At 48.6% G+C, this 19,606-nt stretch overlaps 5 protein-coding genes across 5 annotated transcripts; all 5 read right to left on the minus strand.

The window, feature by feature from the left end:
• Positions 1-1,380: 1,380 nt before the first annotated feature.
• DFJ58DRAFT_749481 (uncharacterized protein) lies at positions 1,381-2,110 on the minus strand. Its single transcript, XM_041387659.1, has 2 exons — positions 1,910-2,110; positions 1,381-1,859 (listed from the first exon to the last, which is right to left on the minus strand). The coding sequence occupies exons 1-2, from the start codon at positions 2,001-2,003 to the stop codon at positions 1,705-1,707; spliced, it is 249 nt and encodes an 82-aa protein (XP_041237613.1). The 5' UTR covers positions 2,004-2,110; the 3' UTR covers positions 1,381-1,704.
• Positions 2,111-3,968: 1,858 nt separating this feature from the next.
• Positions 3,969-5,637, minus strand: DFJ58DRAFT_917375 (uncharacterized protein; the record flags this gene model as incomplete). The annotated part of the gene is made up of 4 exons (XM_041395527.1): positions 5,432-5,637; positions 4,593-5,382; positions 4,220-4,242; positions 3,969-4,069 (listed from the first exon to the last, which is right to left on the minus strand). The coding sequence occupies exons 1-4, from the start codon at positions 5,442-5,444 to the stop codon at positions 3,969-3,971; spliced, it is 927 nt and encodes a 308-aa protein (XP_041237614.1). The 5' UTR covers positions 5,445-5,637.
• Positions 5,638-6,136: 499 nt separating this feature from the next.
• DFJ58DRAFT_815877 (uncharacterized protein) lies at positions 6,137-6,601 on the minus strand. The gene is given in 3 exon segments (XM_041391723.1): positions 6,137-6,392; positions 6,404-6,405; positions 6,446-6,601. The coding sequence occupies 3 exon segments, from the start codon at positions 6,532-6,534 to the stop codon at positions 6,235-6,237; spliced, it is 249 nt and encodes an 82-aa protein (XP_041237615.1). The 5' UTR covers positions 6,535-6,601; the 3' UTR covers positions 6,137-6,234.
• Positions 6,602-7,402: 801 nt separating this feature from the next.
• DFJ58DRAFT_668908 (uncharacterized protein) lies at positions 7,403-7,567 on the minus strand (the record flags this gene model as incomplete). The annotated part of the gene is made up of 1 exon (XM_041382744.1): positions 7,403-7,567. A coding segment is annotated over one exon (165 nt), but the record flags the coding sequence as incomplete, so codon positions are not given.
• Positions 7,568-18,287: 10,720 nt separating this feature from the next.
• DFJ58DRAFT_815892 (uncharacterized protein) lies at positions 18,288-18,703 on the minus strand. Its single transcript, XM_041391724.1, is given in 3 exon segments — positions 18,288-18,314; positions 18,327-18,518; positions 18,575-18,703. The coding sequence occupies 2 exon segments, from the start codon at positions 18,666-18,668 to the stop codon at positions 18,364-18,366; spliced, it is 249 nt and encodes an 82-aa protein (XP_041237617.1). The 5' UTR covers positions 18,669-18,703; the 3' UTR covers positions 18,288-18,314; positions 18,327-18,363.
• Positions 18,704-19,606: the final 903 nt, after the last annotated feature.

Consider the following 19,606-nt stretch of genomic DNA (forward strand, 5'->3'; position numbering starts at 1 on the left):
AGTAACCAATGTTAGATCGATATATCGTCCGAATAGCCCTCCACGAACCTGCGAAATAGCTGGCTGTGCGACTCGAATTGATAAACGGCCACCAACTGGGATCATCTGTCATACTATTCGGGGATGGGTGGAAGTGAGCGGAAAACTTCGTGGGCATGTGAGAATGGCGTTCGTTCTAAATACCCGCCGTCCAGCGCTTGACTCTACCGCCAAAATTAGCATTATAAGGGTGATACCCGTTGCCATCTTGATTCCATCTTGACCGAAGTATGGTCGCATGAGGTCGAATATTCAAGAGGGAGGTCAATCCAGTGCCATCAATGGCAACGCACCAGATCTTTTTAGGTCGCAACCACGGGCGAAACGTTTGAACACCGCAAAAGATCGAAGAATTGTTCGTTGTTTCTGCAATTTGTTCGAGTTGACATCATTCTCAAGATCTTCTTGTTACATTTGCATCATCCAAGGAGTTCCATCAGTGAAATTGTGTAGCCCATCGATTGTACACAAGGGCCCAGTGTGATGTAGTAACCGCCGGAACAGCCTTTGATAAACTGCCATCCCAGTGAACATTAGTCTGAGTACCATTATTGATGGGCACTCTCTCGGCCTTGCCGGCTCGGGGTCGGGGAACGTAACAGTTCCTCCATGGTCACTCACCAAGGTTACAAGTCAGGAAAGTCAGATATGAAAAATAACGGAGAGTGAACGGATTACTCGCCTGTCTCTCCCGAGCTGCCAACAACCCCCCTCAAGTACACTTGTAGGCTCTCAGTGCCCAATCTTCTTACTCTCCCCTGGGCAGAAATAGACGAATGAAGATAGTCGTTCCTTCTTAAACTCCTGTTCAGGATATTTAGTACAGCACCGCACTGCGCAGGTGCACGAGTCCTCGATTCTACCTCGGGCATCACTTGGCAAAATCGACACTTCTGATCTTGGTTGAAACCGATCATATCCTTCGATGGTAGTGATGGAGATATTAGATAATGTCCTGCTCAATAGCTGTAAGTAGGTGTCATTCCAAACGCAGACTCGCTCACCTGAGGCTTATGAAGTTTGAGGTTTGAAGTTTGAACTGTCATGTCCTTTGTAACCTCCCGGCACTGGTTCTCGATGGTAAGTATCGGCTATGAGTGGGTGCGACGTCGAGCTTGGCTGTGATTGGCTCACATCTGTGAATGCGAGGTTCGATGAGGCTGTGGGATGAATCTGCAGATCGGATCGAGGTGATGACTGGCTTTGACTTGTATTTGTTATAGGACGCTTTTTTGCTTTATGTCATCGTATTGGACTTATATTAGTGTGTATCGAGGTCACCAAACGGTTTCGATACACTGAGACTCGAGATGGACGACATCATAGTCTCACTGCATCGAACGTTGTCCATGAAGAATTATTATCAGAAACAAACGAAACGAAATGCTGTGAATAAAACCAGCCGAGCAGCGCACTTGTGACCAAGAAGAAAAAACAACAGCTACAACGAGTACATAGTAGGGGGAAGATGAGATTGTATACTAGTAGTACAAATGGATGATGAAACACAGACACAAACTACGTACGAACCACAGAACATGACTAACACAAGACCAATGCATGAGATGAAAGATAATACAATACACAGCTGTTACGAAAAAAGAGGCCGTTCCCAAGAGGGGAGGGCCTGTACGTTCTTGTCGCCGTATTCACGATAGGACCCACTCACGGAGTGGGTGTAAGCGCGACTACGGCACAAGCCGCCATACACCCTCCCAGGCCCGCATTACATGCAAGCAACGCAGGAGGTGCTAAAGGGACTGCGACCCCAAATGTGAATCCAGCGCCGGCGTAGCAAGCGACAGCTAAGCCATTGCACCCTGCCAGATAGGTCGAGTCGGCGACACGCAATGATGTGATTGGAACTTACCTGTCTGACAAATGGCGTAGGCAAGCGGACCTGCGACTACGGCCTGAGGGACTGCAGCGGCAGTAAGGAGTAGGGCAAGGGATTTGAAGTTCATCCTTGACTGATTGACGGTGGATTGGTAGTGACTCGACTGAGTGAGATGGTGGTTGATACCAGAAGATCCTGGTGGACTTGGTGCGTTTACCCAGCTATATGTGTTGGTGACATGATATCGTAGCTCCGCTCTAAAACATGATTATGTATGTCGCCTCGTAGTGTACATGCGGCGTGAAACGAAGCAACGCTTCACGTTAGTGGGGGCCACTGCAACGAGGTGATGCACATGATGGTATGTCCCATAACAGCGTCCTCTCGCCCATTGCTTCATTTCTGACTTTGAATGGCATTAGCTGCGGCATGTCGATCGTAACAGCGCTCCGCGCAAGTCGTCGAGTGTCCAGTTTCCTACCGAAATCTGTTTTGAAGGTTAAACGATAGCAAATTGTTCGGTGCGTAGTTCGTTGAGCCATGAGAATTTTCGAATGACCTGTAGGAACCGCTTGTTGTGAGAATTGATGTCATTGGAAATAATCCAAGATGGGAAGCATGAGCACTTGTCTGGATCCAAATCACAGCCTTCGCCAAGCAACCGCCGTATGTTCATTTTCTGCCAAGGTTTGAATACGAATCACAAGATATCGATGCTGACGAGAAGAAAAAGAATCATGGACACAGCGAGTCCGTGGTTAGCGCGAAATAGAAAGGGCAACAGATAGACGTCAGACCCTTGATTGTGCGCAACCGACTGTGAGAAAAGGAAAAACAAGACACGTAAGAGTCCATGGTTGTTCTGTCATGTAATTCGGGTACGTAGGTCTTTCACTCCATCGCGAATGGATTCCTTGTATTTTTGTGCTGACCCGACTATTATAAACACCACCAGAATAATCTGAGACTATAGGGGACATTCCTTACCGTGGACAGACAGATTAACGGTGAGTGGGTGGTAGTGAGGACGAATTTGCATCCTTCGACGACGTACCACTGGAAGCGGACAAGCAAGGTACGTAAGATATGCATATTCATCGACTAACGTCATTTTAGGTACTTGGCACGAGCATCATGCATCATGGATGGTGAGTTCTATTGGCTGATCACTCGCACAGGACCATCGAGGATAGAACGCCAACGGGACATACCGAATAACACACTACAGCAATTCAAAGTCGCTCTTAAGCAGGATATCGGCGTTCAAACGTTCACCGTGACGGGCGATTCTTCGACTTTTGCTATGGGCTGAATCTGCAGATCGGATCGGGGTGATGACTGGCTTTGACCGGTTTTTGTTATGAAACCCTTTTTGTTTTGCTGCTTTGTCGTCCGAGTCGTATTGAATTTATATTAGTGTCATCGATATGTCTCGATGGAGGGGTAACTTGTATGTGTATCAAGGTCATCGAACGCTTTCAATATACTAAAACTCGAGACAGAAAATATCATGGTCTGACCGTCTCACTGCGTCGAACATTGTGCATGAAGAATCGTTATTAGAAACAAACGAAACGAAATGCTGTGAATAAAACACGCTGCAGTCACCCGTCTCCTAGGATAAGGGTCTGTTAGCTAGGGCAAGAGGCCTGACGCTAGGCGGCGGGGATGGCAGAGGTTTCGAACCTGCGAAAGTTGTGGTCAGGGGGCTTAGCTCCGATCGCGCCAACCATTTCGTTCTGTTTAGGACTGATACTACTGAGCCTATATAGCCAGAGAGAGTAAAAGTTCCGAGGCAGCTGCTCATAGTAACTATGACCCACCGAGGGTAGTTTACGGTTGGGGGAGGGCTAGGGAAGCTTCAGATCCCAGATCCGGTGGCCTTCAGCACATCCAGACCCTAAAACCCACTCATCGAGGAACCCTAATCAGCCATTTCCAAACAGATTTGGAATTTTGGCCTCTCCGTGCAGAGACGATGCTGGATCGGTCTCTCATTGACAGTTTATTCCATGGAACTGTGCGAAAATATGGATTGTTAAACTTCGCTAAGAAATTTGGATGCTTGATTTGTGGCAATGCCGCATCGTTTTCACCTGGCCCTTGTTCGAATGATAGATGATGGGCTATCGGCTTCTGGAACCACGACCTCCGAGAGCTGATGGGATGCCCATCCTGCCGTGTTTGCGACCCCTGATGCATTTTATCGGGGTTGGAGTCTGCTCTCGTATCGCACCTTCGGTCATGTTCGAGATGTCACTTGAGCCCACGCATGTCATTGCTGTTTCTGTGCACGGTACCTTCATGTCCTTTGCTCCAGCCCACTTTGAGTCCGCGACTTACCTTCATTGTAGCGTGTTTGGGTGCTATGAGACATGTCGAGGCATATGAAACACGGATGAGCAAGAAGTAGATCATGATCAGATTAGTTATACATGCACCAAGATGAGAGGGTGACCGCGCGAGGTAACAAACAGCAAGTGGGACTATCGCAACAAGCCGACGACAAAAATAAGCTATCTAAACTGGGAGGAGCCAAGATGTCACGGCTGGCTGCAATTTTTGCAATAACTAAGACACCCTAATTCCGCGCGAAGGGAGAAAACAAGGGGATCAGCGTAAAAAAAAAGAAACTTGTACATGTATGAATCGAGGTAAAAGAGGAATGAAGCAAACACACAGCCCGGAAAACTCATATCTTCCATCCACCGTTTACCTGAGATCCACACCGGTTGGATCGAACCATTCACGGAAGTCTCGCTCAAAATCTGTCCGAAACATGGATGGGTCTAGGTCCTCCAATGCTGCCATAGCTTGAATGAAGTCTGAAGACATGAAATTAGATAGATTGGGTTGTGGTTGGCTCGCGGGATTCGAAGCCGGAGAGACTGAACGTATCCCGTTCAGAGCAGGGGACTGTGTGATGCTAGAGTTGATGGTATTTGGAGTCGGGGTTGCAGTGCCGTGTGCACTCCCCGTATGGTTGGATGAAGGCCCTCTCCGGCCTGGAGTAATAGCATCCACACTGGTTGGATCGAACCATTCGCGGAAGTCTTCCTCAAAGTCTGTCCGAAACATGGATGGGTCTAAGTCCTCTAATGCTGACATAGATTGAATGAAGTCTGAAGACATGAAATTAGGTGGCAGATCAGATAGATTGGGTTGTGGTTGGCTCGCGAGATTCGAAGCCGGAGGGACTGAACGAAACGCGAATGGGTCTAGGTCCTCCGATGCTGACACAGACAATGCTGACATAGATTCAACGAGGTCTGAAGACATGGAATTAGGTGATATATCAGATAGATTGGATTGTGGTTGGCTCGCGGGATTCGAAGCCGGAGGGACTGGACGTATCCCATTCAGGGCAGGGAACTGCGTGATGTGTGAGTTGATGGTATTTGCTAGGGGTGCAGTGCTGTGTGCGCGCCCCGTAGGGTTGGATGAAGGCCTGGACCTTCTCTGGCCTGGAGCAGCGGGAGCGTTGTGAGGTGACCCTTCTGGCATAGCTGAAGGGTTATTGATCATGGGTTTGACATCCGATAAGCAGCCCCATACCAGGATTACTCATGTTCTGTGGAACACCGTGTGACCGGTTGAGTAGACGAGATGATGGTTGGTACCAGAGCGCCTGGTGGACTTGCTGTGTTTACCCGACTATATGATATGCGTAGGTGACATGAGATCGTAGCTCCGCTCCAAAACATAAATATGTCGCAAGTACTAGTGACCCCACTTCGCGTTAGCGGGGTCCACAAGCGAGGTGATACACGTGGTGGTGTGTCCCATAAACAATGTACTCATTGTTTCATTTCTGACTTTGAATGACATTAGCCGCGGTATGTCGATTGTGACAGCGCTCCGCGCAAGCGAAGCCCGTTTTGAAGGTGAAACAGTTCGGTGCGTGGTTCGATGAACCATAGGAATTTTTGAATGACCTATACTAATAGATTGATGCCATTGGATATAATCCAAGATGGAAAGCATGAACGTTTGTTTGGATCCATTAAAGCCTTTGCCAAACAACCGCACATATGTCCATTTGTAATTTTCCGCCAAGGTTTGAATATGAATTACAAGATACCGATGCCACGAGAAGAAAAAGAATCATAGTCTAGATACAGCGAGTCTATGGCTAGCGCAAGATGGAGACGGCAAGACATAGACCCTCGATAGCTGACTATGAGAAAAGGAAGGACACACGAAACGAGATATGTAAGAGCCCGTGGTTGTATTTCTGGTTCTGTACCAATTCTGTACACCGCTAAACTTGCGTCGCGTTGTCAAATAAAGACGCCATTCTCATCACGCAAGACGAGAGCCCGTGTGGTTCTCGTCGCCACATTCACGATTGCACCCACTCAGAGAGTGGGTGCAAGCGCGACCGCGGCACAAGCCGCCATACACCCTCCAAGGCCCACATTACACGCAATCAACACAGGAGGTGCTGCAGGGAGTGCGACCCCGAATGTGAATCCAGCGCCGGCGTAGCAAGCGACAGCTAGGCCATTGCATCCTGATGAAGTCGAGTCAGCAGTAAGCAATAATATTTGAGATTGGACCTTACCTGTTTGGCAAATACCATAGGCAAGTGGACCTGCGACTACAGCCTGAGGGACTACAGCGGCAGTAAGGAGTAGGGCAAGTGATTTGAAGTTCATTTTGTGCGCAGAGAGTGGTTGATAGTAGCAGCTTGGTTGGTTGAATGAGATGGCGGTTGGTATTAGAAGAGCCTGGTGGGGACAGTGACTAGTGTGTTTACCCAACTATATACGTGGGTGACATGAGATCGCAGCTCCGCTCCAAAATATGTTTGTGTTGCCTTGTGGTGCGTAAAATTAAGCAAAGCGACCCCACTTCGCGTTAGCGGGGGCTAAGTACAAGCGAGGTGACACACATGGTGGTATATCCCATTTATAAATAGCATACTCTCACTCATTGCTTCATTTCTGAATTCGAATGGCATTAGCCGCGATTGTAACGGCGCAAGCAGTCGTCGAGCTGTCCAGTTTCCTGATAAAATCGATCCGTTTTGAAGGTCAAACAAATAGCAAATTGTTTGGTGCGTGGTTCGATGAGCCATAGGAATTTTCGTATTACCTGTTGGAACCGCTCAATTGTTGTAAGAACAGTTGAGGCTGTTGGAAATGATTTAAGATGAAAAGCTTGTTTAGATCTGTTAAAGCATTTGCCAACAACCGCATGTTCAATTGGAATTTTCTGCCGAGGTTTGAATACGATTTACAAGTTACCGATGTCATGAGAAGAAAAATCATCGTACAGGCTAAACACAGCGAGTCCATATCTAGCGTAAAATGGGAACCGCAAGACATGGACCCTCGATATTTGGGGTGACCGATTGTGAGAGAAAAGGAAAGATAAACGAGAGCCAGATACGTAAGAGTCCATGGTTGTTCTGTACACCATTAAACCTGCACCGTGTTGTCATGCTACAACAAAGACGCCGTTCTCATCACGCAAGAGGGGGGGCCTGTGGGTTCTCGTCGCCACATTCACGATTGCACTCACTCATAGAGTGGGTGCAAGCGCGATCACGGCACAAGCTGCCATACACCCCCCAAGGGCAACATTACATGCAATCACCGCAGGAGGTGCTAAAGGGAGCGCGACTCCGAATGTGAACCCGGCGCCGGCGTAGCAAGCGACAGCCAGGCCATTGCATCCTGTTGAACAAGTCGAGTCAGCCGCGGTGCACAATGATGTGATTAGACCTTACCGTCTGGCAAATACCGTAGGCAAGCGGACCCGCGACTACAGCCTGAGGGACTGCAGCGGCAGTGAGGAATAGGGCAAGTGATTTGAAGTTCATTTTTTGCCCAGAGAGTGGTTAATAGTAGTGACTTGACTGAATGACACGGTGGTTGGTATCAGATGAGTCAGGCTGAGTAGAGCCCGTTGATGTGCTTACCCCAAGTTTATATAGGTGGGTGACATGGAGGTCGTAGCTCCGTTTCAAATATCTCACCTTGTGATTGCGGTATGATTGCTGTGTGATATACAAGATCGATAGGAGGTGATAAGCCTCGTGCATCTTTTAATCGATTGCTGACTTTGAATGACATGAGCCGCGAAGACAATAACTCCCGCGCTCCGCGCTCGCGCCAAGTCCATGGAAGTTGGAAATTCTTCGAATTGCGACCGCAAGGGTGCTAATTAAAGTCTAACAATCAGGCTCCTTCCCTACTGGGCTGGAACTCTAACGTTATCAACCTTCAATCATCAATACATCAACTACCTTCCTATCCTTGGTTCCAGATTCTAGTGCGGAGTTCTCGCCCACAACTACACACCGTATTTCAAACTCCGAACGCTCCTCATGTCAGATGTCGTTGTTGTGCCCATAGAACGGATCAAGGGACTATCAACATTGTAGAGGTGGGTCCAGAAACCTAGGATAAGGTCGGGCTGTGTTTGAAATTACATGCGTGTTGTGTAAGGCGTCCTAGGGTTTTTTATGTAACAGCTGTCATTAGCCACAGGTATCGCCAGAGATCGAGAGACATCAATCACCTGTAATTGCGAAAACGAGATATGATATCTTGGACTATGAGTGCTAGTCTGTGCTGGTATTGGAAGATAATCACGCACCTTCAGGAGTAAGTATCAGCCATAGAAGTCCGATATTTGAATAGGATCTCACTAAAAATATGTTGCTCTATGCGTTGCTGCTAGTGTCGGTTCCAGATACCAGGTATCATGACCGATGATACCTGATAGGTACAAATAATCAAAAGAGAAGGTCAGGCTGTTTGAGGCTTTGTGGGCGAAAACCCTGCGGGTTTTCGAGCCGAAGCATCGTTTCGAACCTCCACAAAGAGCTCAGGGTGAGCGCTGAGCCGTGAGGGTGGCCGGGTGGGCCTAAGCAGTTCACTGCCCAGAGTTTCCGTAACGTTATATCGTCGAAAGTGATGCGCCGAGTAAAGAATTCAATCAAGCGCGAAGTAATCGATCCTGTGAGTTTATTAACAACGATGATAAGAGTCAATCTAAAAACTGTGACCTTTTCACCAAGACGCATGCTGCTAAAGGGGAGTGGTGGGGAGGTGCGATGAACCGAAATAAGTTGAGCAGTATACGGCGAGTACGAAAGCAACAAGCAGTGTTGCTGCGTAGATGTCACGCGTCCGTAATAGGTAAGAGGACTTCGTGCACCTTCGAGTCATCCAAGTCAGTAAATTTGCACCAGTGGTCCAGACCTTGGTAGGTTTTGAGCTATTTTTTCCATTATTCTAGGATTCGGAACGTTGTTCAACTCATACAGCTGTAGATCTGCTTCGAGTCTCCATCATTTGATTGATGATTTTCCTATGATGACTTGCGCTCTGGCTCGCTGTCGGTCAGAGCGCTGATAGTAATCGCCGCTACTACTACTAGCATGCGCGTGCCTCCTGCGTGTCCATCTATGTATCGAATATTGTGGTGACTTACTTTTCATTTGGTGGCTTCGAGATGTAACTTTGCTGCTGAACTTCTCCATGAGCCTTTTACTCAGTCGAGCAAACGCGCGCGCTATCTCGAATTCCTCGCGTGCCAAGCTCTCCGAGACAGACCAGATTGAATTGCAGTTGTCCTGTTGTCTCGCCCCTGTTCCCTTACTAATGCTTGTTTTCTTGAAGGCTTTCTTGCCTTCCGTCGTTATTCACCTCATCACCGCGTCCGCGTCCTCGCCTTCTGCTCTGTCTTCACCATTGGCTTTGGTCCCTCCTGTCTTGTTTGTCACAATGGATCAGCAACTTGCAGGCGATGCTGTAGTCCGTCGTGCCTAAGCCTGCTTCGCATGAACGAGTTTCGCGTTGACCTCTCTATCGATATCTCCGTCCAGTTGCCCGGGTCTAGCTGCAGCAATCGAAAGTATGTTCCGCCCCACTGGCAGCATCAACACAAAAAGGAGCGCACGCAAACTACACATATCAGAATGACACTGCTCGGTCTGCCACTTTCAATTCTCCCATCTTTAGCTTTCGAATCATCCTCGGTCGCTTTGGAAGAGCCAACAACCGAAGGAGTGTTCATCGATAAGACAGTAGACTTCATCGAGGCTGGGGAGGTTACATCATCTGCCTGACCGTCAGACTCACTCTGTCCTTAGCTTGCGTGCATTCTTCTGGCCTCCAGCCCTGCCAATGTTTTATTTGGTGGTGAATCCCGACAGTTTTGGTTAGTCCGTCGAGAATCTAGGTTGGTACGTACACATCTCAGGGATATACCTTGTGTTTCTGAGATGATTTGCACGAGGCGTGAAGGTGAATTATATTTCATGGACAGACTATCACATAAAAAGGAGGTTTCGGCGCAATGACTGGGCCTAGTTAAGACGGAGCTCTGAGGATCTATACACTGCAAAAATGATGTCAGCAGGTTTCGAACCGACTGCAAGAGAAACAGATTTTGATTCTGTTGTGGTAACCACTTGGTTAAGACCAGGTAAGATGAACCTCCGAGGAATCCATCTATGAGTGAATGTCAAAGTGTGTTCCGATAGAAAAAACCTTGTGGTCGGCAGGTTTCGAGCTTGCGCAAGTCCAACAGAAACAGATTTCGAATCTGTTGTAGTAACCACTTTGGCCAGGCGAAGTTGAAATGAACCTCCGAGGAAATGTCTATCAGTGAATCTTCAAGGCGTGTTCTGAGAGAAAAAACATCATCGGCAGGTTCTGAACCTGCACTGATACAGGGCAAGAGACAGATTTCCATTCTGTTCGAGTAACCACTTTGGCCAGGGCTAAGTTGACATGAGTGTCTGAGGAACTGTCCATCAGTGAATCTTCAAGGCGTGTTCTGAGAGAAAAAGCATCATCGGCAGGTTTTGAACCTGCACTGATACAGTGCAAGAGACAGATTTCCATTCTGTTCGAGCAACCACTTTGGCCAGGGCTAAGTTGACATGAGTGTCTGAGGAACTGTCCATCAGTGAATATTCAAGGCGTGTTCTGAGAGAAAAAACATCATCGGCAGGTTCTGAACCTGCACTGATACAGGGCAAGAGACAGATTTCCATTCTGTTCGAGTAACCACTTTTGCCAGGGCTAAGTTGACATGAGTGTCTGAGGAACTGTCCATCAGTGAATCTTCAAGGCGTGTTCTGAGAGAAAAAGCATCATCGGCAGGTTTTGAACCTGCACTGATACAGTGCAAGAGACAGATTTCCATTCTGTTCGAGCAACCACTTTGGCCAGGGCTAAGTTGACATGAGTGTCTGAGGAAGTGTCCATCAGTGAATATTCAAGGCGTGTTCTGAGAGAAAAAACATCGTCGGCAGGTTTTGAACCTGCCATGATACAGTCCAAGAGACAGATTTCGATTCTGTTAGAGTAACCAGTTTGGGCAAGGCGAAGTTGAAATGAACCTCCGAGGAAATGTCCATCAGTGAATCTTCAAGGCGTGTTCGGATAGAAAAAACTCATCAGCAGGTTTTGAACCTGCACTGATACAGTGTATAATGAAGGTAGAAACTAAAGACAATGTCTCAGCGTTCGGGAAAGAACTGCTGACATATTAACAATACCTAAAGACAATGTCTAGAGAGAAAAGAACTGTAAGACGGAGACGGCGTGCAAAGGAAACGTAGAACATACCTCAGCGTTCGGGAAAGAACTGCTGAGGTATGCGTGATGCGATGTGACGAGCTTATAAGGTAAGATTACGTAAAGGATCCGTGATGATAAATAACACTATGTCGTGACTTCCAACACACCCCCTCAACGAGACATTATTCGTCAACTGCACCCCCTCAACGCGATACAAGAGCTAGACCGGAGCGATTCTGAGTGAAAATAGGATGAGGTAGGGCTTTTGTGAAGATATCGGCGGTGTTCTTGTGAGTTGACAGCCAGATTGGTACGAAGGTACCTTCTTCAATGTGGCGACGGATGAAGTGATATCGCAAGTCGATGTGTTTCGTGCGTATGTGGTTTGCGGCCTCCTTAGATAGGGTGATTGCTCCTGCAAATATTGTCGGCAAATAGTTGAAGAGGGAGGTTGACAATGATTCCGATGCAGCTGAAGAACGATTTTAACCATAGACCATCTTGGATTGCAGCTGTCAACGCCATGTACTCAGCCTCCATCGACGAGAGAGCATGCGTCGTCTGCTTCTTAGCTGAGTGTGACACCAGACCTCCATTGTAGAACCATACATAACCAGTCACGGAGACGCGATCCTCGGGGCAAGACGCCCAGTCTGAGTCGCTGAAGCCATGCAGTGCAGGATTGATGTTAGCACCCCCGTAATGAGTGCGAGTGTTGAGGGTCCCTGCAAGATACCTGAGGACATGTTTTGCAGCGGTGTAGTGACATGGTTCTGGCGATGAATTGTGCTGAGCAAGACGCATGACAGTGTGAGCTATGTCTGGTCGTGTGTACATGGCGAGGTACAATAGTTCCCCTACAAGCTTGCGATACTCCATCGGCAAGTCATCCATGTGAGGATAGACATCGGTCGGACGGCCGAATGGAAAGTTTGGGTCCATGGGGAGTGAGACGGGATTGCAGTCAGACATGCCATGTTCATGAAGGAGATAGACGATGTAGTCTTCTTGATGCATCCATAGCTCTCGAGTTTGACGATCACGGATGAATTGGATGCTGAGGTACTTAGTGACTGGTCCAAGGTCCGTGATGCCAAAACGTTCTGCAATCTTCGTCTTGGTTTGATCAAGGAACTGACGATTGTTCGCGCCTGCCAAGCCGTCGTCTACGTGCCACGCAATGACGCAGATGATCCTCACCCCCTCGCCATTGACGTGGTCGAAGATGAAGACTGCATAGTCCGCCTCGCAACGCAGGAAGCCTAAGCTGGTAAGCACCGCCCTAAGCAACTCATACCAGTCATAGGCGGCTTGTTTCAGCCCGTAGAGGGAAGAGAGTAAATGAGCGACGAGACGCTGACCTTCCGGTCCTAAGCGTTCGAAGCCGGGAGGTTGACGCATGTAGACGCTTCCTGAAGCTTCCCCCAGAGAAAAGCGCGTTTCGCATTGAAACAGTCAAGCTCCCAGTCGTTAGCAGCACAGTGACCTGCAAGCACTTGGATGGATGCCGCTTTTGCAACTGGAGCGAACGTCCTCCCAAAATCGACGCCGGCTATCTGGGAAAAACCTTGGGCGACGAGCCATGCCTTGAAGACTGATCCTCCCTTCAGATCTTCCTTGAACTCCAGCACCCAACGGCAGCCGATAGCATGTCGTCCCTCCGGCAAAGGAACCAGCTCGTACACGTTCATTTCGGACATAAGGTTGATCTCTTTGTGCATCGCGGCGAGCCAATTGTCAGCGTCAGGACGATGCATGGCCTCGTCGTAGGTTGCAGGAGGCAGTTGCAGATTGTAGCCGGGGGCAAGAGGATTATGTCTGGCATCGCTCCGTATGGACAAACAGGCCACCTCAACAATGATAAGATTTGCGAGAGTCTGAGGGAAACCTATCTGATCGTTGTCCGGAACGATTGCATCGGGATCGGCTGGAGGATTATCAGGCGTTGGGAGAACAGGTTCTGGTGGAGCTGTTAGAATTCTCGCCACAGACACAACAGTAGATGAGGCAGGAGGGGGCGGTACTCCCTGCGCTTTGGCTGTTCGAAATTTCTCGCTGACGAGCGAGACGTGACTGATCAGAGGCGAGACGTTTCTTGAAGGCGTCACCCTTTGCAGTAGGGACTGGAATACGGGATGATCGACGAGGTGCAGGAGCTGCTGTTGGCATGGGACGAGGTGCGGGAGCAGCTGTCGGCAGAGAAGCCATTGGGATGGGTGCTGGTGCGGTCCCAGACGAACGATGTGGGATGCAAGTATCATCATCGTCGTCATCATCGCTGTCTGGGAAGGGGTGATTAGTGAAAGTTTCATCAAATATCACATCCCGCGAATTGAAGAAGGCACCCGTAGCAACGTCTCTGCAGCGCCATGCTTTTACACCTGGGGGATAGCCCATGAAGATGGCTTCACGTGAGCGTGGCCTGAGTTTCTCTTGGAGCTCCGTGGGGATGCGTGCAAAACATCTTGCGCCGAATATGCGAAGGTGGGTGAGCGTAGGTTGGTTTCCAGTAAGCATCTCATAGGGTGTCTTTCCTGGTGGAAGGGCACGTGATTCCGACCTGTTGAAAAGATAAGCTGCGGTGAGTGCAGCTTCTCCCCATAGATTCCTTGGAAGACGCGCATAGTCCAACATGGCATACATGCGACCCTCAATGGTGCACATCACGCGCTCCAGCCTTTCCGTTCTGTTGGTGGGCATATGAAGCTGAGCATTGTCGTTCAATGCCAGCAGACTCGAGAGAGGCGGTAAATGCGTCGTTGATGAATTCCCCCCCGTTGTCCGAGCGGAAGACCTTGATGCGAAGTCCTGACAGATTTTCCCACTTAGCACGAACCATAGTCCAAGCGCCCAGAGCTTGATCCTTTGTTGCAAGGAGTTGGAGATTGAGGATGTGAGTGTGATCATCCAGAAAAACTATGAAGTAGCGCTTGGCATGCGGTGTGATGACGGGTATAGGTCCGCAGACGTCGGAGTGAATGAGCTCCAAGAATCGAGTCGCTCGTTCCGTTTCCGAGCAGTGGTATGGGAGATGAGGGTGCTTCGCCATTATGCAAGACTCGCAGGTAGAGAGGGGAGTTTCTGTGTCGAATGAGACGCCTTTCGCAACCTTGGCCAGATGGGTTACTGCATTTCGGCCCAGATGACCCAGGCGTGCATGCCAAAGATCAAGCGTGAGAGGGATGTGAATGAATGCAGTGACCTCCGGGGTAGGAGGAAGAGGGGACGACTCTGTGAAAGGGATAAATCAAGGTCAACAGCATAGAGCTTCCCCGTGGCAGGGATTGCACTGAGGGTGTGTCCTTTGTAGCCCAATTCACACGTCATGTTCGACTTAAAATTGACGTCCCACCCTTTCGCATTCATGCAGGAGACGGAGAGCAGATTGAGCATCGCGTCCGGGGCGTGTAGACAGTTTGAAAGTCTGACACGGAGACGACACTCACCTATCGTCATCCATCCCACACACATTCCCCGTCCCGTGGTCTGGAGAACACCGTGATTCACAGTATGAACAGGGACCGAGTCCGCTGTAGAGTAGGTGTGGAAGAAATGGCGATCTTTGACAAGAATTACAGTGGTCCCAGAGTCCAGAATGGTAGAGAACGGTAGGGAAACGGTGCAAGATACTTCATCTGCAACTTCAGCGATGGAAGCAAAAGAGACGTCATCATAGAGACTAGTCAGGACAGCTGGCGTGACAACAGCCGTGATGGCAGGAATGGACGATGTGGAAGAGGATGGAGGAGCTGTGGCAGGTGCAGTCGTAGCAGCCGCAGCAACAGGCGTGGTGTCTTTCGTTTTATTTCTCATCCACGGGGCTTGCCCTTCCATCCCACCACCCTTCCCATAACAGTGAGCATGGTCATGATCACCCTTGTTGCAACCGGGTGTCAGTGCAAAACACACCCTCAGGATTGTGTTTGTGTTTGCGGAGACCGGTAATAGTATTGACATTGGATGTGCTCCTGTTAGAGGTGGTGGCTGCGTTCGCATACTCGGATCCGGGACAGGCAGAATGGACAGCGTGCGCATGTACATGACGAGCGGCCTCGGCCGTGATGCAAGAGATGCAACTCTCCACCGTGAAGGTGGATGGGGCTCCAGGTACTGCTGTCATGATCTCATCATGCATTCTCTGCTCAAGCATAGACTTAAACTGCTGCCATATAGGCGTGTGCAGTAACCCAATGAGTAGGCTGTAAATAGCGTCTGAGTCTCTGAGAGGGGCTCCCGAATCGTGTAAACGCTCGCGAAGAACGGCGTGCTGGCCATCGTAGTTCGTTGCATCAGCTGAGTCCTTCATGCAAAGAGCATCAAGTCTCTGACGAAGTTGGTATTGTGCGCTGGTATCAGTGCGATTAAAGTGCTCGGCTAAGGTCTGCCACGCTTTGCGTGCCGATACGGTGTGTGATTGTGATACCAGTGCTCCAACTGCACCGCTGAGACGACGAGTAATGAGATCTTTGGCCTTCATGTCGTCCAACAACCATTCACGCATGCTCGTTCTCTTGGCAGCTGTAATGTTGGCAGGATCGGCGGGAACAGGAACAAAAGACGGTGTTCCAAGAAGGTCTGCTGGGTCAACAGCCGTGTTGATGTGACACCAGAGGTCTTCGCACGCCAGTGCGTATTGCATCTTAGTCGACCATCCAACATAATGTTCCGAACCTAATAATTCGGGAATATGGTCGTACTTCCCCATAGCGATACCGCTGTGAGAAAGGAGCGAGATAAAATTAAGAGTACACGAGGAGCGAGCGAGTGAGCGAGCGCGAGGGAGTTTCGTCTTGTAGTTTCGTCTGAGGGCTCAATTTGAGCCGGGGCTCATAACCTAATGAAGGTAGAAACTAAAGACAATGTCTCAGCGTTCGGGAAAGAACTGCTGACATATTAACAATACCTAAAGACAATGTCTAGAGAGAAAAGAACTGTAAGACGGAGACGGCGTGCAAAGGAAACGTAGAACATACCTCAGCGTTCGGGAAAGAACTGCTGAGGTATGCGTGATGCGATGTGACGAGCTTATAAGGTAAGATTACGTAAAGGATCCGTGATGATAAATAACACTATGTCGATGTTGACTTCCAACAGTGTAAGAGACAGATTTCCATTCTGTTCGAGTAAACACTTTGCCCAAGGCGAAGTTGAAATGGACTTCCGTGGAAATGTCCATCAGTGAATCTTCAAGGCGTGTTCTGAGAGAAAAAACATCGTCGGCAGGTTTTGAACCTGCACTGATACAGTCCAAGAGACAGATTTCGATTCTGTCAGAGTAACCACTTCGGCCAAGGAGAACTTGAGATGATTCTCCGAGGAACTGTCCATCAGTGAATCTTCAAGGCGTGTTCGGATAGAAAAAACCTCGTGGGCAGGTTTTGAACCTGCACTCGTAGTGACAGTCCAAAAGACAGATTTCGATTCCGTTTCAGATTATAAAAAAACTCATTGGCAGGTTTCGAACCTACACTGGTACAGTCGAAGAGACAGATTTTGATTATGTTGTAGTAATGACTTCGGTCAAGGCTAAGTTGAGATGCACCTCCGAGGAATTAGGCGTGTTCCGATAGAAAAAAAAACCTGTTATTCGGCAGGTTTCAAACCTGCGTAGTCCAAGATGAACCTCTGAGGAACTGTCCATCAGTGAATCGTCAAGGCGTGTTCTGCACTGGTACAGTCGAAGAGACAGATTTTGATTATGTTGTAGTAACCACTTCGGTCAGGGCTAAGTTGAGATGCACCCCCGAGGAATTGGGCGTGTTCCGATAGAAAAAGAAAAACCCTATTATTCGGCAGGTTTCGAACCTGCACAGTCCAAGAGAAACGAATTTTGATTCCGTTGTGGTAACCACTTTGACGAGGACGAAGTTGAGATGAACCTCCGAGGAACCGTCCATGAGTGAATCTTCTTTGCATGTTCCGATAGAAAAAAAACACTGTTGTTAGGCAGGTTTCGAACCTGCGAAGTACAAGAGAAACCAATTTTGATTATGTTGTGTTAACCACTTGGGCCAGGACGCTTCATGGCCAAGTTTAGACGAACTTCCGAAGAACTGTCCATGTCCGCAGGTTTCGAATCCGCACCACAACTGGAAGAGAGCAGATCTCTAATCTGTTCTGGTGCCAGACGGTTGGCTATGACTACTCTTGAAGCTTGAAAAATCCATCCATGAGTGAATGTTCAAGGCGTGGTAAAAGGAAAAGATTGTTTGTCCTCTGTTACGAGTCGAAGGACATCCTGCATTGACAGTAGAATCACATGGGATTAGCAGTCATTTACCAAAGATGAAATGAAAATACTAGTTTGCGTTTAATTCGATGGACACAAAACATGCCAGGAATAAGGGAGTCGGGGGCTGGCGCCGGGGCCGTCACGATATGACACTGTAACTGCAGGACAAAAAGCCGGACAACCGCACTATACTATGGAACCTAAGTACAGGTTGTCGATTGTGGCTGTCCGGCTTTCCATAGGTGCGTGGTTCCATGAGCCATAGGAATTTTCGCATAACCTGTTGGAACCGCTCAATTGTTGTAAGAACAATTGAGGCCACTGGAAATGATCCAAGATGATAAGTTTGTCTAGATCCATTAAAGCATTTGTCAAACAACTGCATGTTCAGTTGTAATTTTTCGCCAAGGTTTGAATACGATTTACAAGTTACCAATGTCACGAGAAGAAAAATAATCGTACAGGCTAAACACAGCGAGTCCATATCTAGCGTAAAATGGGGACGGCAAGACATGGACCCTCGATATTTAGGGTGACCGATTGTGAGAGAAAAGGAAAGACAAACGAGGACCAGATATGTAAGAGTCCATGGTTGTTCTGTACACACTAAACCTGCGTCGTGTTGTCATGCTACAACAAAGACGCCATTCTCATCACGCAAAAGTGGGGGGTCTGTGGGTTCTCGTCGCCACATTCACGATTGCACCCACTCAGGGAGTGGGTGTAAGCGCGACCACGGCACAAGCCGCCATACACCCCCCAAGGCCCACATTACATGCAATCAGCACAGGAGGTGCTGCAGGGAGTGCGACCCCGAATGTGAACCCGGCGGCGGCGTAGCAAGCAACAGCCAGACCATTGCATCCTGTTGAACAAGTCGGGTCAGCCGCGGTGCACGTTAATGATGTGATTAGACCTTACCTGTCTGGCAAATACCGTAGGCAAGCGGACCCGCGACTACAACCTGAGGGACTGCAGCGGCAGTGAGGAATAGGGCAAGTGATTTGAAGTTCATTTTTTGCCCAGAGAGTGGTTGATAGTAGTAACTTGACTGAATGAGATGGTGGTTAGTATCAGATGAGTCAGGCTGAGTAGAGAGCCCGTTGATGTGTTTACCCCAAGTTTATATAGGTGGGTGACATGGAGGTCGTAGCTCCGTTTCAAATATCTCACCTTGTACATATGATTGCTGTGTGGAGGTGATAAGCCTCATGCCAGATTGCTGACTTTGAATGACATGAGCCGCGAATACAATAACTCCCGCGCTCTGCGCTCGCGCCAAGTCCATGGAAGTTGGAAATTCTTCGAATTGCGACCGCAAGGGTACTAATTAAAGTCTAACAATCAGGCTCCTTCCCTACTGGGCTGGAGCTCTAACGTTATCATCAATACATCAACCTTCCTATCCTTGGTTCCAGATTCTAGTGCGGAGTTCTCGCCCACAACTGCACACATATTTCAAATTCCGAACGCTCCTCATGTCAGATGTCGTTGTCGTGCCCATAGAGTGGATCAGACATTGTAGAGGTGGGTCCAGAAACCTAGGATAAGGTCGGGCTGTGTTTGAAATTACATGCGTGTTGTATAAGGCGTCCTAGGGTGTTTTATGTCACTAGCCACAGGTATCGTCATAGATTGCCAAAACGAAGTGTGATATCCTAGACAATGAGTGCCAGTCTGATGATTAATTACGCACCTTCAGGAAGCCATAGAAGTCCTATATTTGAATAGGATTTCACTAAAAATATGTTGTTCTATGCCACGTTGCTGTCGGTTCCAGATACCAGAAAGAAATCAGATATGTCCATGATCGACGATACCTGATATGTACAAATAATCGAAAGGGAAGGTCAGGCTATTCGAGGCTTTGTGGGACAAAACCCGCAGGGTTTTCGAGCCGAAACATCGTTTCGATCCTCCACAAAAAGCCCAGGATGATCGATGAGCGCTAGC

The sequence above is a fragment of the Suillus subalutaceus genome, assembly GCF_016647625.1.
Source record: "Suillus subalutaceus strain FC151 chromosome Unknown DFJ58scaffold_174, whole genome shotgun sequence".
Taxonomy (NCBI): domain Eukaryota; kingdom Fungi; phylum Basidiomycota; class Agaricomycetes; order Boletales; family Suillaceae; genus Suillus; species Suillus subalutaceus.